Below are 16,229 nucleotides of genomic sequence, written 5' to 3' on the forward strand. Positions count from 1 at the left end.
TTGTTTGAAAAACCCTTGAACGTTTGTCGTTTAGTTAATTCGGCGAACTTGTTGTTGTTATTAGCTCTATCTTGACTTTTATTTGAGAAAGATGTACCGTAACGTAATGGTGGTGTTCTAAAGGCAACAACGATGTCCCAAAATCATGAAAACAATTTTTCACTTCTAATTTTCAAAGAACGTGGAAAATTGGATTAATATTGGATCGATCAATCTTATCAGTGGAAAATACCGAAAATGAGTGGAAAACAATAGTGACGTAAAAATGTCTGTTCTGTCTATTAGAGTACAAAGTGAATGCTCTCTTTATATCCATTTGTAGATCCATACTGTGTATGAATTAAGCAAAACTAACTTTGTAGTGGAGTACTAGGTTGTTGGTTGTTTAAAAGCGGTAAAAGTGAAAGTATAAGCAAAAGATTTGTATGTTTTGTGGTTTCTTTGGGTGCAAAAATTAAGACAAGAAAAGAACAATGTCTGACATGTGGCGCATATGACATTTAGCTGACAAAAAGACAAAAAACCTTTGCTTGTAGAAAGACTGACGACACAAATGATTATTTTGTTATGCGACTTTAAACAAACTCAACAATTCACAAGATACAATCAACAGACTAACATCGATGTTGATGTTAGTTGGTGAGATTGGGTCCATGTTTGTAATGAATATATCACATTGCTTCGTTTGGTTTGAGCAACGAACTTTATAGTTGTAGCTTACTTTTTGAATAGGTACCGTTATTTTACTCCATGGCATGAACCACTCTATATTCGTCAATGAGTGAACAAAACATACCAAGAGGAATTGTAACCCTGGATGCTTCGAATGTCTTAAACACATTTGGTAGCAGTGCTCGCTTTTCGCACAAGCCACATCCACACCAAAAATGTAACAAAGAGAAGCAACTATCACACTATCACAGTCGCTTATGATTGGACATCTTTATGTTAAGTGTTTAGCCATGTAAATTCTACAGTTATTGACCTGAAGAAAGTATTATTTTCGGAGAAACAGTTCGTGTTCCATTTTTTCCTTCAAACACTGGACCACTTGAAATTATCACGTGGATGGCATATACGATGTTGCACAAAACTAAAACACTACATTTACCCGATGAAAATCGATGGTTGCTATGAAATGAAATATATCTTCTTTAACAGCCCAAAATATCACCCGTAAGCTACAGTGATAGCCTGTAATTGATTATTATTCGTCGTTAAACACTAGACCAATTACAGTCTGCTAGTAATAGATTCTGTGTATTTGTACTTGTTTCTATAGAATTCTATTGATATGTATTCAATACTGTGGAGATGTATAGAGTAATATGCATAACCCCTTAAAGACAAATTAAATTGCTACCAACTCAAGTTTTCAATTTAAAGTTGCTACTACAATGACCCTATTCCCATTTCCACAGTTTAAATACTCCTCGAGTTTCTCAATTTCTTATAACTCAATTTTGAAAATAAGTTATCCTCGAAGTTAACACTCAAGCCCATCTTATTTACATTCAAATTGGTTCCATAATGAGATTCATTTGGTTAGCTTGTATATTCATTCAATTGGTTCATGCCAATTATGGATTTGAAGAATGGAGTAACAATGATTTAAGACAATTCTTACAAGACAACAAAATTAAACAAGATCCTAAATGGGATAATGCAAAGTTGATTGAAGTTGCCAATATTGAAGCTAAGAAGTTAGAAAACGGATATAATAAATTGAAAAGTGAATTGGATAAACAGTTGAAACCCAAAAGACACAATTTGGAGGATTATTTAAGTTTTAGCTATTTATTTGGCTCTTCAAATGACAAAAAGCCAATTCTGGATTGGTTTTTTGAAAGTTGGGATTTTGATTCATTAACCAGGTTTTTAAAACATCATGGTATTAAAGTTGATGAAAAGGCAAACAAGAGTGACTTGTTGAAAACCCTCAAGAGTAAATTCAGTTCCATTGCTAAAAAAAATAAAGGATCCAATTTTTACCCTGGTGACTGGTTATACGATTCATGGTCAGAAGATGATTTGAAAAATTGGTTAAATAATTTTAAAATTGAATTTGATAAAGGTTCTTCAAAGAGTAGCTTGGTTGAAAAAGTGAAGGAGTACAATTACAAAGCTACAAACGATATAATTGATACCAAGGATGCATTATTTGATTCATTGGATTTATTTGATAAGTCTATTTTTGATAAAGGTGGACAAATTAGAGATGAATTTTTTGAATCTTGGTCTTATTCACAATTACGTGAATGGTTATATTTGCATGGTTTCATCAACACTAAACCTGATGTATGGGTTGGCGATTTAGATAAGGAGACTTTAATTAAAAAGGCTCAAAGCTACAAGAGTTATCTTCTTGATGATATCCAAACTTGGTTAAAACATTCTGAGAAAAAGAGTGAACCTTGGTTATCTAAAGGTGAGCTGGGTAAAGGTGGTAGGGGAGCCAAAAACTTGATCAATGATACCTTCTTTGTTGGTATTGAAAATTGGTCCAAAGATAAATTGCGTGAATTTTTAAATGTACGTAAAGTACCATATTCCATCTTCACTACAAGAAAACAATTAGTTGAATTGGTTAAAGAACATAGAGGTGATCCAATTCATGTTGAAGCTGATGCTTATATTATTGATAATGATATCTCAACCAATTCAATTAAAGAATGGTTACGTGAACAGGGCCAAAATGTTGATGGATCAAGACAAGATTTGATCACTGCGTTCCAAAAACAATTCAAAAGTCATGGATCTGGTAAAGAAAATATTGATTCACAAATTAGATTATATAAACCAGATTTGGAAAGTTTTAAGCATTACTTGACGAGAAATGTTGTTGAAGCTGAATCTATTGGTGAAGAGAAATTGAAAAAAGCATTTATCGTTGTTGAAGAATATTTCCAAAAAGCAACTGAAGTTGCTCGTGATGAATTGAAACTGGCTGAATATTCAGTTGAAGAAGCTTTGCAAGAAATTCAAACCGAGAGTTATGAATACGCTGCTAAATTTTTGGATGAAATCAATGAAGATGAAGAAAAATTCTCTAATTTAGTTTATGATGCTAAGTTAGCTAGTAATCAGTATGCAAGATCAACTATTGGATCATTGATCAAAGATTGGAAAAAGATTCAACAAACATTGCTTGGCAAGCAAAGCAAGTCCTCGTCTTCTTGGTTCCAAAAAGGTCAAAAGGAAGTCAATAATGGTGGACAAGCAGTATTGGACAACGCAAACGATCAATATCAAGCATTGGCTAAGAAGTACGATGAATATTCTCAACATGCAAAAGATTTATATGATGAGTATTTGAGCAGTGTTGACGATTCAGTTGATGATTTGACCAAGAAAGCAGGTAAACAGTATGAAGATTTAGCTAAGGATGCCAATTACAAGTATGACCAATATAAGAAGCTTTACAATAAGCAATCTGATGCTGTTGCTGAAGCTGCTGGTAAGAATTATGAACGTGCTGTTGAAGAAGCCAATAAGCAATATGATGCATATTCCAAATTGGTTAGTGATAATTTGGAAAATTTACTTGGAAATGCCGGTAAGCTGTATGAATCAGCAGCGGCTGAAGCTAGCAAAAAATATGATGAGTATGCTGCTATTGCTGGCGATGCTACTGACAATGTTAAAAAAGAAGCGGGAAAGCAATACGAATTGGCATCAGCAGATGCAGCAAAGAGATATGAGGAATATAAGAAGTTGGCTGATAAGAAATATCAGGGATTGTCGAAGCTTGCTAATAAGCAATTTTCAGAATATTCCAAATCTGCAAACAAAAAGGCTAATGAATTATCAGTCGAAGCTGCTAAGCAATATGAAGAAGCAATTAAAGTCGCCAATGCCAAATATGACGAATATAGTAAGCTTGCTGGTAAGAAATACGACGAATGGTCTAAAGAAGCTTCAACAAAAGCTGATGATTGGTATAAAGAAGCCGGTAAACAATATGAAGCTGCCGCTAAAGATGCACTGGAGAAATATGCTAAGTATTCATCTGCTCTTGGTGCATGGGCTAGTGAAGTGGGAGCCAAAGCCAAAGTGAAGTATGATAAGTACTCTGATGATTTAAGCAAACAAGCCTATGAACAATATCAAGTTGCATCAAAAGAAGCTTCTAAGAAGTACGATGAGTTTTATAAATTGACCGGTAAGAAATATGATGAATATTCAGAGGAAGCTTTGAAAGCATTGGACAAAGCTTCTAAAGAAGCTGCAAAGCAATATGCTGCCGCTTCAAAAGATGCGAGTAAAAAGTATGATGAGTATTCGAAATTAGCCGGGGACTTGGCCGTTGAATATGGACAAAAGGCCAGTGAATTGGGTAAAGATGCAGGAGAAAAGATTCAAACTGCTTCAAAGGAAGCTTGGAAATCAACTCAAGATAACTATGTCAAATACACTCCAGTTTTCCAAGATTGGTTAAAAAATCAATATCGATCAGTATTGTATCATTTGGGTTTATTCAACAATAAGCTTTATGATGCTGCTGAAGTTGCTAAAGACGGCTTGGGTGACAAATGGGATAGCATAGTCAAGACTTATTCCAATGCTGACTTGAAGTCATATTTACGATCATTTGGTTATAATTACAATTGGTTGTCGAGTTTGAATCGTAAAGAATTGTTGACTTTGGCTGAAGCTCAAAATAAATTGTTCAATGGGTATAAATCGTTGAAATGGGAAAGACCAATTAGTGAAGTATTAGAAGAGAAATTGGGGTTGAAGCGTCATCCTGAGGGAATAATACAACATGTTAAAGCATGGTTAGGATTCAAGTGGTAAATAATGCGTTGTGTGTTTCTGATTAAGTAAGTTGAATGTACAGTAGAATGTGAACGAATGTGGTCGAGCGATCTGACACTGTAGAAGAATGACTTAAATAATACTCTTTATCTATTGTTGGTTATGTTTATTCGTCTGTCTGAGTAGAGACGATTGATTGTATATGATTTCCTCATTAGGAATATTATGTAACATATTACGTAAAGTGTAAACAAAAACAAATTTTTTTCTTTTCTGAATCAAACACCAAAAACACAGACACACAGATCGACTACTTACTACTTCTTTAGTATCAAACCGAACATACACACAAACACATCTATCATCATTAGATAATCATTATCAGATATCAACTATGAGAGAAGTTATTAGTATCAACGGTATGTATATAGCTACTTATATGATGGGCGTTTTCATGAAATGGAGTGTCTGTTGACAAATGTGAGTTTTTGAAACACGAATCAGATTATTATTATAATACACACGAATCAAGTTGACTGGCGAATCCAGCAGCCTGCCATCAACTAGATCACCTATAACTACTTCCTCACCACTTTTGTTAATCAACCGTTACATATGTGCTGTGTTTTTCCATATGGCTGCTGAATAATGTTATGCTTCCCCCATCAAAAGCGCGTCTTTTTTTCTTTTTTTGAACATCCATACTAACACCACCTTTAGTTGGGCAAGCAGGTTGTCAAATAGGTAATGCCTGTTGGGAATTGTACTCCCAGGAACACGGAATCAGACCCGATGGATATTTACAAGAAGGATTAGATAGACCAAAGGGAGGCGAAGAAGGATTTTCGACATTTTTCAGTGAAACTGGATCAGGTAAATATGTTCCTCGTGCATTATATGTCGATTTAGAACCAAATGTAATTGATGAAGTTAGAACCGGTGTTTACAAGGATTTATTCCATCCCGAACAGTTGATTGCTGGAAAGGAAGATGCAGCTAATAATTATGCTCGTGGTCATTATACTGTTGGAAGAGAGATTTTGGACGATGTTTTGGATAGAATCAGAAGAATGAGTGATCAATGTGATGGGTTACAAGGTTTCCTTTTCACTCATTCGTTGGGTGGTGGTACCGGATCTGGTTTGGGTTCTTTGTTATTGGAACAATTGTCATTAGATTATGGTAAAAAATCTAAATTAGAATTTGCAGTTTACCCAGCTCCACAGGTTTCTACTTCGGTTGTTGAACCTTATAATACTGTGTTGACGACCCATACTACTTTGGAACATGCTGATTGTACATTTATGGTTGATAATGAAGCCATTTATGAAATGTGTAGGAAAAACTTGGACATTTCAAGACCAAATTTCAGCTCATTAAACAATTTAATTGCTCAAGTTGTTTCATCAGTTACTGCTTCATTGAGATTCGATGGATCATTGAATGTTGATTTAAATGAATTTCAAACTAACTTGGTTCCATATCCAAGAATTCATTTTCCATTGGTTAGTTACGCTCCTGTTTTCTCCAAAACTAGAGCTAATCATGAAGCAAATTCAGTTTCGGAAATTACTCAATCTTGTTTTGAACCTGGTAATCAAATGGTTAAATGTGATCCAAGAATGGGTAAATATATGGCAACTTGTTTATTGTACAGAGGTGATGTTGTCACTCGTGATGTTCAAAATGCTGTTGCTCAAGTTAAACTGAAAAAGACTGTTCAATTGGTTGATTGGTGTCCGACCGGATTCAAGATTGGTATTTGTTATCAACCACCAACTGCCATCAAGGGATCTGAATTGGCAGGTGCATCAAGAGCTGTTTGTATGTTATCCAATACCACTGCTATTGCTGAAGCTTGGAGAAGAATTGATAAAAAGTTTGATTTGATGTATTCAAAGAGAGCTTTTGTTCATTGGTATGTTGGTGAAGGTATGGAAGAAGGAGAATTTACTGAAGCTAGAGAAGACTTGGCTGCTTTGGAAAGAGATTATGTTGAAGTTGGAACTGATTCTTTCCCAGAAGAAGAAGAAGAGTATTAGTTGGAGGGGAGTTTAGCTAGTCAGTTGTTTTTGTTGGTTTGTTGTTTCTTCTCTATTTCTAATATTATTTTTTTATATACCCCTTCGCCATATATATTGGTTAGTTTTTTATATAGCTTTTTTGGAAATTTATTTTGATAATTTAAAGACGCCATTAGATGTAGCTGGATAGAGGTGAATGTTGCATTGTCTTTGTCTACGGTTATATATCTCTTTCTTTCTCGGATATAAAAGTGTCAACACAAAAGCCTACCAGTTGATCAATTTTTCTCTCTTGCCAATTTTTCAAATTATTATACTTCACTCATCTCTCTAAACAGCATCAACACACCTAAAGCTATAATGGCAGACACAGACGACAAGAGAAAATTACTAGCCAATCCACTTCATGGAATAGTTATCCCTATCGGCCTACTTCTATTCGGAACTTGGTTATTCAGTTGGTCCTATATGCCATACACCATTGCCTTTATAATCATCATATGTTCAATTCAATATTACTTGGCCACACAGCGTCGTTCATCGATGCATCAAACGATATGGCGTGATTTTGAATTGATTGATCGAACAATGGTTGCTCCAATGACGGCGATTTACCGATTCAAGTTGGGTCGTGAGGATGAAATATTGGATATTCCAACGGGACATCATTTATCTTGTGTTTTCACGATTGATGGTAAGGATGAATTACGATATTATTCACCAATCTCAAATCAGTTCGATGCTGGATTTTTCGATATTTTGGTCAAACATTATCCTCATGGGAAAGTGACTAGTAAATTAGCTTCGGTACAAATCGGTCAAACGGTTAAATTTAGAGGTCCAGTGGGAACATTGGACTATACGCCAAATGAAACAAAAACATTGGGGTTGATTGCGGGTGGAACTGGTATAACTCCAATTTTGCAAGTTATAACTAAAGTCATAACTAACCCTGAAGATAAAACTGAACTCAAAGTGATTTTTGCATGTCAAACCCCCAATCAAATCTTGTTGAAGCTGGAATTAGATTCTATTGCAGAGAAGTATCCCAAATTGTCAGTGTATTATACTGTGGATAATCCTAGTGAAGAATGGACTGGTGGTGTTGGATACGTGTCGAAGGAAATGATTAAGACTATGTTTGATGACAAGGAAAACACAAAGATTTTGATGTCGGGCCCACCAGCCATGAAGAGTCACATTAATGGATTACTTGATGAATTGGATTGGGATAAGGAAAAAGTATTCTACTTTTGAAAAGGATCCATGAACGTACAAAGAATGGTGACAATGTTTATAGAATAAGTCTTACAGATGCATTTTTGTTGGGTTTCGTTTAAGTCGTAGATTGATTCTTGTAGGTACTGTAAAAGTCATTAGCTGTCGCCTACCTACTATTTGCATTATTGTGGTCTCTGGAGTTGCAAAGTGGGGTCTAATTTATGACAGTTATACTTTGGCAACCGGGACTTTCCTAACGCCGTGAAAGCCGTGGTTTTCACCGATTCTGTCTCTATATTTGAAAATAGGTGGCCGGTCGGCCGAATATGATAGGTTTGATTAATTGTTGAGTTGAGTTTTAGAGTTTTATTGGTTGATACCAATGAAATACTTAGTTCGGTGTATTTCCCAAAGGGGTAATAACCGAGAATTTTGCTTCAAAACTGCAGTCAATCACAATTTTGGTATCATCGCAAGAGGGGTTGTCCCCATCTTAGACACTGGGTGTTTCTAGGTATTCACCTATATTTAGCCATTCTATTCCCATACTCTGTTATCACATGCTTTTTAACAAAGCCCTACTAACCCTTGAAATACGCATTGTTGAATTTCCCCCAAAGTCTTTATAGTCGTAGTTGTTTTGAGTTGAGTTTATTTGAAATTTTATATCGACAATGGGAGGATATATAATACTAACAAAAGTGCCATTTACCATCGTTCTTTCTACCTCCTTAAGCATTCTAACAAGTAACAAACATGCCAACCAGATCCAAATTTTACAACCCAGAAACGGCGCATTATTATAATCCTAAAACAGAAAGAAAAGTTGTGATAATTACGGGAGGAAATTCGGGTATCGGATGGTACACAACACTCCATTTGTATCTCCATGGTTATGTGATATATATGGCTGGAAGAACTGAGCTGAAGGTTAGAAAAGCGTTTGAAGATATTGAAAAAGAAGCACAAGCAAGAATAACCAAAGAAGGAAAACCAAATCATATTTTTGGCGAATTACACTATATTCATATTGATTTATTGGACTTGTCGTCGGTTCCAAAAGCAGTTGAAGAATTCTTTGCCGCTAGAGAAGACAAATTGGATGTGTTGATAAACAATGCTGGTATCATGGCGGTGCCATTTGAGGTGACCAAGGATGACTATGAGATTCAATACCAAGTGAATTTTGTGGCCCATTTTCTCTTGACTCTTCAATTGATCCCTTATTTGCAAAAGACTGTTGATGCTGGAGAAACTCCCAGAATTATTAATTTATCCTCAATTGGACACAACTTCTCCTACAAGTATTTCAAACCAGAGAATAATAAGACAAACACATTTCCAAACAGTATTTTTACTTGGGTTCGGTATGGTATTGCAAAGACAGCTGAAATTCAAATCACCAAGGAATGGGCTATCAAATATCCAAAGTTTTTGTCAATCGCTATTCATCCAGGTGCTATATTGGGCACCAATTTATATGATTACTGGCGTCAAGCTCCTATTATGAAGTACCCAGCAAATGCAATTTTTGCAATCTTTGATAAATTTATGGGTGTTTCTAATGAAGAAGGTGCTTTGGCTACGTTAAGAGCAGTTATGGATCCGAATTTGAACACTAAAAAAGATAACGGTGGGTACTTAGTTACCGGTGGTGTTTTTGACAAACCAAGTAAAGTCGCTAGTAACCTGAAATATGCAAAGCAAACATGGGATTGGAATATTGAACAATTGGAGAAACGTGGATTTGATGTAGCAGTAAAAAAGTAATTGCTAATTTAGAACAGTTTGTAGGTCCATTTAGTTTTACAGTTGAATTTAGTTTTGCTTAGTTAAATGCGTCTCAATCGTTGGTCTTTTCCGTTTGCCGAAGATGAAAGCAAATATATGATACGTAAGGTAGAGTGGTTGATCATTTTGTACTTGTGTTTCGGAATTAAATCTAAATTGAGTAATGAGCGATAATTTCATCTATCAAAACAATAGATAAAAAGAAAAACGGAAAACCCGAAAACCCGCAAAACGTTAAATCGTCGAATTAAACCAACTTGATACACTAAGCCTATATACTGGAGGCACAGCACCAACTGCTATATATATAGAGATCAGTATTCACTTGCTTTTTCAAAATTACTCAACTCAAACCATTTGTCTTATCAGATATACATCCAAAGTTTACAGTACAATCAACACTATATTAATATGACTTCACAACCAATTGAAATTCCCGGTAAATTCGGATTTGGAACCATGTCAATGACATGGACATCGCAACCACCACCATTCCAACAATCAATCGATACATTGAAATTTGTTACTTCTCATCCGGAATACGGAGTTAAACTTCTCAATGGTGGTGAGTTTTACGGTCCTGATGATGTTAATTTAAAGTTGCTTCAACAATTCTTATCCGCCAATGACCCTGCCATCAATGAATCTTTGATAATTTCAATCAAGGGAGGAGTAGATCCAGCTACGTTGAAGCCTAATGGATCTAAAGAATACATTAGTAAATCAATTGAAAATGTCGCTTCTTATTTCCCCAAAAGTGGTTCCCGACCAAAATTGATTTTCGAAGCTGCTAGAGTTGATCTGAATGTGCCATACCAAGATACAATCAGTTACATTAAAAAATATGTCGACAATGGAACCATTGATGGGATTTCGTTATCTGAAGTTGGGATAAACTCTATTGAAAAAGCCACGGAAATTGCACCAATCTCATGTGTTGAGTTGGAACTTTCATTGTTTTCACAAGATTTAATTGACAATGGTATATTGGCATTCCTTTCCGACAAACAGATCCCCATTATTGCTTACTCACCATTATGTAGAGGAATCCTAACTGATTATTGTGTTGAACATGCCGATACATTTCTTTCAGAAATCCCTCAAGGTCATTTTAAACATACTTTGGATAAATTCCAACCGGATAATTTCACTCACAATTTAATTCCATTGAAGAAACTTTATGCATTCGCTCATGATGTGAAGCATACAAGTTTAGAAAGCTTGGCCCTTTCTTGGATTTTGAAAATTTCGGGACAACACAATTATAAAGGGATCGACAAAGTCACACGGATTTTACCTATCCCCTCGGGATCAACTATTGATCGGGTTAAATTGAATTTTGGTAATTTTGTTGAATTAACTGATGATGATTTAAAACAAATTGATTTGATTTTGAAAGAGAATCCAATTAAGGGATTGAGATATAATGCTCAAAGTGAAGGTTCATTGTTTCAATAGATATCGGTTTCTATAAAACATTAATTTTGTATATATACAAGTATAGGAGAATTTTGCAGCTAAATATGTTAAAATATTTTTGTTACAAATTTGATGCAAAAAGGAATAAAACTTCTGTTCCTACCAGATTTTGAAAGATTATACCGCATTGGTGAGCGAAGCCATTGCAACCACGTTAACGGTAGCTTATTAACTACATTGCTAATGTACAGTTGCAAAAAACGTCTCTATTGACACGTACTCTATTCCTTCATAAAAATATGGCACGATATTTGCAGATAACCAAAAGTACACGACTAGATGCATCAATATACGAAAATGACAACTTTATTTGAAATTTCCCAACAATCAAAAAAAAAAGAGCTTTTAAAAGAATAAATCAAAGTACAACCTCTTTGGCTTCTAGTACACCTCTCTTTGTTTGTTGTAACGCGGTAGTCTATCTGGTCTTGAGTCTTTTGTACTGTGGTTAAAAGGTGCCGTTTGTCTGCGAGGATAAAAAATCGTAACGAGGTTTACGCTTGACACAAAAACCCACAACGTAATATTTATTATTTCAGACGCTAAACTTTAGTCAAGCTAATGGAAGCATAATATCACCTCAGAAAGAGTAAAATTTACCAACGACGTGTCACTTTCTGGCTTGAAGCAATAGTAAACCCTGAGTCAGTAGTAGAAGGGTTTCTTTTTTGAAGAATATATAAATAGGTTATTACCAAGCCTCAAATCATCATCACCAAATTGATTCTACTTCATTGAACCAAAAAAAGAAGGTAATTGCAAGAAAATGAGAGTGTACCAACTACTATTCCTCATCATTACTCAACTCGTTCAATTGGCATTTGCAAAAGTCTTATCCACAGCCAAACCGACGACTCCATATCGAAAAGTATTTTTCAACTATCAAAATAATGCCGTATGTTTATACGCCAACGATACAGTTCACACTCAATTTGAAATTGAATTTGATTTAGCAAGAGATAATGAAACTATCCCCGTATTGATTTTCAATTATCGTGATTTGATCAAGTTTAAGAATGTGCCCAATTTCAATGAATTTTTAAACCATACTTATCTTAATGACCAAGTGAATGATCAAGGTGAGGGACTGAGTTTGCTTCTTGTTGATGAAGTTCATAAACTGGTTGATTTCAATTTACAAATGAATCAAGTGGGTAAGTCGTTACCGAAACTGGTTTGGTATGATGTTGTGACTAATGAAACGAGTTTTATCAGTTATGGAGTCAATGAACCGGGTACTTATTGTATCTATATGCCATTATATTCCTTTGATGGAAATCTTATCCATCCAACTAATTACAAAGCGCAATTATCAGTGGAAGAATTTACCCCCATTAGTGTATTTCATGATATTGCCACATCGTTAAATATTGTCATTATGTTTGGTTCAACTTTAGTTGTATTGAGTTATTTGTATCCGGCGATTAGAGCTAGGAAATTTGACAAATTACCACCAGTGGTCCAACAATTGACGCAATTGTTGATTGTTTATGTTGGGTTCACATTGATTCAATTTGCTCTTCGCTTGATTTATTTATTTGTCCCCAATGATTTCATTTACAGTTTTACTGAAGATTATTTTGGATATTTTGCTAATGTTTTGTTGAACAAGTGGCAAAAATTTATCATATCTCAAGTTTATTTTGGATTGGGATACATCAATGTTCCTGAATCACTAAAAACCATTAGAATTTCAAAATTGATTTTTCAATTGGCATTTATTGTTAATTTAGTTGCTATATTTGTCTTGGATAATTGTATCGATATACCCATTCCATTAACTAGTATACTCATTAATCAAGAACGTTATCTGATTTACAAGAAATCGATTTTGGTCAATGAATATTATGCTAATATTGTCATTAATCAAAATTCAGATTTACTCAAGTACCTATTCAAATATGGATCACAAACCCAATTACTCTGTGGATTTTTAATGCAGGTAGTACGACTTGTATGTGGATTTCAATTAGCTTGGAAATTAAGGAGGTCCCGTAAATTGGCCAAACCAATGATTGTCACCATCATGATTCATTTAATTGCCTGGACGTTATTTGGTAAACAATCGGTTTATGTTGCTTTTATTCGATTGAATATTGGTGGTGTTTTTGATGTAGGTGAATTGTTGAGTAATATTGGTCAATTATTGGAAACTTATGAAGTTAAATGGATGGCACTTTCGTTAGTGGAGATTTTGATGATTTGGTTTATTTGGTCAACTAATAAACCTTATGATTATGCCGTTGTTGTTGAAGAAGAGAAAAAGAAGAAGGACAAGGGAGCTAAGAAGGAGAAGAAGGATAGTCATGAAAAGAAGAGTAAAGACAAAAAGAAGGCGATTGACGAAAAGAAGGCGAAGAAGGACGATAAGATTAAAGATACAAAGAAGGTCACTGATGAGAAGAAGGTGGTTGCGGTAAGTGGTGAAGATAAATAGATTGAAATGGCAAAACAAGCTAACTCTAAACGAAAGTCTCCAAAAGAGGGATTTTAACACTTGGTCAAAAAGTTTTGTAGACACAACCAAAGTAGTCAATACGATAAAGACATTATAATGTGTATGTATATAATACTAAGCTATGTTATTATTATTTTTTATTAGTTAACTGTCTTCTAAATCTATATTCCTTCATTGCTTCTTGAAACAGTTGAATAATTTCATCGCTTCTTAATCCAGCCAATGATCCAGCATTATACATTTGTATTAATCGATCATCAATTGCACCACCATTACCTTCGTCACTATATTGGTCTTCATGACCCCCACCACTTAGTGTTTCCTCTACAACTCTTTCTCCTTGTCTTATATCTTTCACAACTTTATCAAATTCAGTATGACAAAACTGTTGAGCAACTTCATCCAAGGTAATAAACTTCATTGATTTATTTTGAGTATAATTTAACCAAGCAGTTATGAAATAAAATCTTGAAAATTGAATTAAAAGTCTACGTTGCTTTAAATTTGTTGACAGATTATTGTTGATCTTGTTTGCCATATTGGGATATTGGAAAACTTCATATGCAAAAGTTAATGACACTGCATGGATCAACGTGGTTTTTGAAATGTTGGATTGGAATTGTTTGATAAAGTAATTAAAATCGGATAATACGTCATCTAGTTGTGGTAAATTGCATGTCTGGTTGAATGTGTGTAGGATCTTGTCAATTTCAATTATTGTTGTATATAATACTGTGTCATCAACCGAGGATAGGATGTAGTCGATGTAATTGAGCACTTGCCTTCTGGGGTTATCATCAATTACTCTATTAAGTTTAATATTTAAATAGTAGTATTCAAAATACAATACTACTAGCTTATAATTATCATCAGTTAATTGACTCTTGTAGTGATTAACCAGATTGATTATTTGATTATAGACTCTAATCTGATTTTTGAAATGTCTGGGTGACGTAGTATCATTTATCTCGATACTATTGTGTAAACGAATAGTCTCTTGTGAATCCTGACCTGTTGACGGTGATAATGATGATGCTGAAGTTGGAGAAGGCAGTATTGTACCCTCTATTGTTTGAAATAGACTTGGATCTAAATCTTCAAATATACGTCGTAATAAATAAGTTTGAATTTTGTTGAACATGATTAGTATGTATGTAGAATAAGATTATAGCATTGAGTGCTCTTGAGAGAAGGGAGGCAAGGTTAAACAAAGTTAGACAATTTAGATCCACTTTTATAGAAGGTATGTACCAGTGTCTACCATTCCAAATCTCCTCATATCTTTAAAGTGACGAAAAGAAACATCCTTACTAATGGAGAGATCATTCAACATCTTTTAGTAATTGTACCATAAATAGTATACCAACGTTATGAACCCATTTTGATATTATGAATGACTTGATGATATAGTGTATGCAGTTTGAAGCACATCCAACAAAAGAAAAGTTCACTTATTGCTTTCAATCGTGATATATTTCCGTCTTTTTATGTATTTAGTTGAATGACTTTTCGTTCTTCTGCAGGCTGAAGTATATGCCCAACAGTACATTTGGCAGAGGGAAAAAGAAAAGGGCAACATAAAAAGCAATCCTAACCCCTAACCCTGTAGAACATATACATGTTAGCGGAGAGAGGGGGTGTATATGTGTGTGTGGGGGTAGAAGTATCACATGAAAAGATCCATTACCGGTTACTTAAGCCAGTGGTTGTGCTTCTTTTGAATGACTGCAAAAATGAATAATATCATGAAACAATCTTAAACCAGGAAGAGTGGCTTTGTGTCAAAAAGCACATGTGTCGTAATTCTAATGTCGTAGAATAGAAACTAATGACATTACGATTTTGTCTCATTTAAAACTTCGCCCACATACACAACAATTTGGAGTCAAAGGTAATTTTGCATGACGCAGGCACCATTGCAGACACTGCAGAGGAAGAAGAAGAGAAGTATCAAACTTATTGAATTTTAGGTCATTTCCTTGGCATTACACCACTCAATAGAAATTCAATTGTAGCCTATCCAAGAACATAGTGCATAGTGCATAGTGCTTCTTCAAGGGGGGTTCTCATCTCGTATGAAAGGTGAAACGCAGTATCTATTTATCAATGTCGTGAATTGTATTCTAATGTCGTAACATAATGTCATATGACATATGACTCCCTTTGGCTGGGGCTGAGACACGAAATAAAAACCCAAAGTCAAGTCACACAGCGAGACAAAAGGTAAACAGAGTTGCACCCATACATCCATACTAAATATTAACTTCTAAATATAAAACACTTAACAACTTACGCACTAAACACAAACACAAACACACTGTTGTGTAATGTATGAAAAATTTTGTATTACTACACACTGACTGATGAACAAACACATCATACAGAGGGTGGGCTAATCAATTGATAAGGCTATAACTAGCAGACTACATATCTATATATATCACAGAAGATATCCCCTTATACATACTTGTTTATTTATTAATCACATCATCTGACTA

The 16,229-nt window shown here is 34.7% G+C and overlaps 7 protein-coding genes across 7 annotated transcripts; 6 read left to right on the forward strand and 1 right to left on the reverse strand. All coding sequences in view use genetic code 12, as the record gives it.

The window, feature by feature from the left end:
- Positions 1-1,530: 1,530 nt before the first annotated feature.
- Positions 1,531-4,797, forward strand: CORT_0G01590 (hypothetical protein; the record flags this gene model as incomplete). The annotated part of the gene is made up of 1 exon (XM_003870923.1): positions 1,531-4,797. One exon carries the CDS (start codon positions 1,531-1,533, stop codon positions 4,795-4,797), a length of 3,267 nt encoding a protein of 1,088 aa, XP_003870972.1.
- A 355-nt stretch (positions 4,798-5,152) lies between these two features.
- Positions 5,153-6,800, forward strand: CORT_0G01600 (Tub1 alpha-tubulin; the record flags this gene model as incomplete). Its single annotated transcript, XM_003870924.1, has 2 exons — positions 5,153-5,177; positions 5,479-6,800. 2 exons carry the CDS (start codon positions 5,153-5,155, stop codon positions 6,798-6,800), a joined length of 1,347 nt encoding a protein of 448 aa, XP_003870973.1.
- A 342-nt stretch (positions 6,801-7,142) lies between these two features.
- CORT_0G01610 (oxidoreductase) lies at positions 7,143-8,039 on the forward strand (the record flags this gene model as incomplete). Its single annotated transcript, XM_003870925.1, has 1 exon — positions 7,143-8,039. The coding sequence occupies one exon, from the start codon at positions 7,143-7,145 to the stop codon at positions 8,037-8,039; it is 897 nt and encodes a 298-aa protein (XP_003870974.1).
- Positions 8,040-8,759: 720 nt separating this feature from the next.
- CORT_0G01620 (oxidoreductase) lies at positions 8,760-9,773 on the forward strand (the record flags this gene model as incomplete). Its single annotated transcript, XM_003870926.1, has 1 exon — positions 8,760-9,773. The coding sequence occupies one exon, from the start codon at positions 8,760-8,762 to the stop codon at positions 9,771-9,773; it is 1,014 nt and encodes a 337-aa protein (XP_003870975.1).
- Positions 9,774-10,205: 432 nt separating this feature from the next.
- On the forward strand, positions 10,206-11,252 carry CORT_0G01630 (aldo-keto reductase family protein; the record flags this gene model as incomplete). The annotated part of the gene is made up of 1 exon (XM_003870927.1): positions 10,206-11,252. One exon carries the CDS (start codon positions 10,206-10,208, stop codon positions 11,250-11,252), a length of 1,047 nt encoding a protein of 348 aa, XP_003870976.1.
- A 787-nt stretch (positions 11,253-12,039) lies between these two features.
- CORT_0G01640 (hypothetical protein) lies at positions 12,040-13,710 on the forward strand (the record flags this gene model as incomplete). Its single annotated transcript, XM_003870928.1, has 1 exon — positions 12,040-13,710. The coding sequence occupies one exon, from the start codon at positions 12,040-12,042 to the stop codon at positions 13,708-13,710; it is 1,671 nt and encodes a 556-aa protein (XP_003870977.1).
- Positions 13,711-13,861: 151 nt separating this feature from the next.
- Positions 13,862-14,872, reverse strand: CORT_0G01650 (hypothetical protein; the record flags this gene model as incomplete). The annotated part of the gene is made up of 1 exon (XM_003870929.1): positions 13,862-14,872. The coding sequence occupies one exon, from the start codon at positions 14,870-14,872 to the stop codon at positions 13,862-13,864; it is 1,011 nt and encodes a 336-aa protein (XP_003870978.1).
- Between the last annotated feature and the right edge of the window lie 1,357 nt (positions 14,873-16,229).

This window comes from Candida orthopsilosis, assembly GCF_000315875.1.
Source record: "Candida orthopsilosis Co 90-125, chromosome 7 draft sequence".
Classification (NCBI taxonomy): domain Eukaryota; kingdom Fungi; phylum Ascomycota; class Pichiomycetes; order Serinales; family Debaryomycetaceae; genus Lodderomyces; species Lodderomyces orthopsilosis.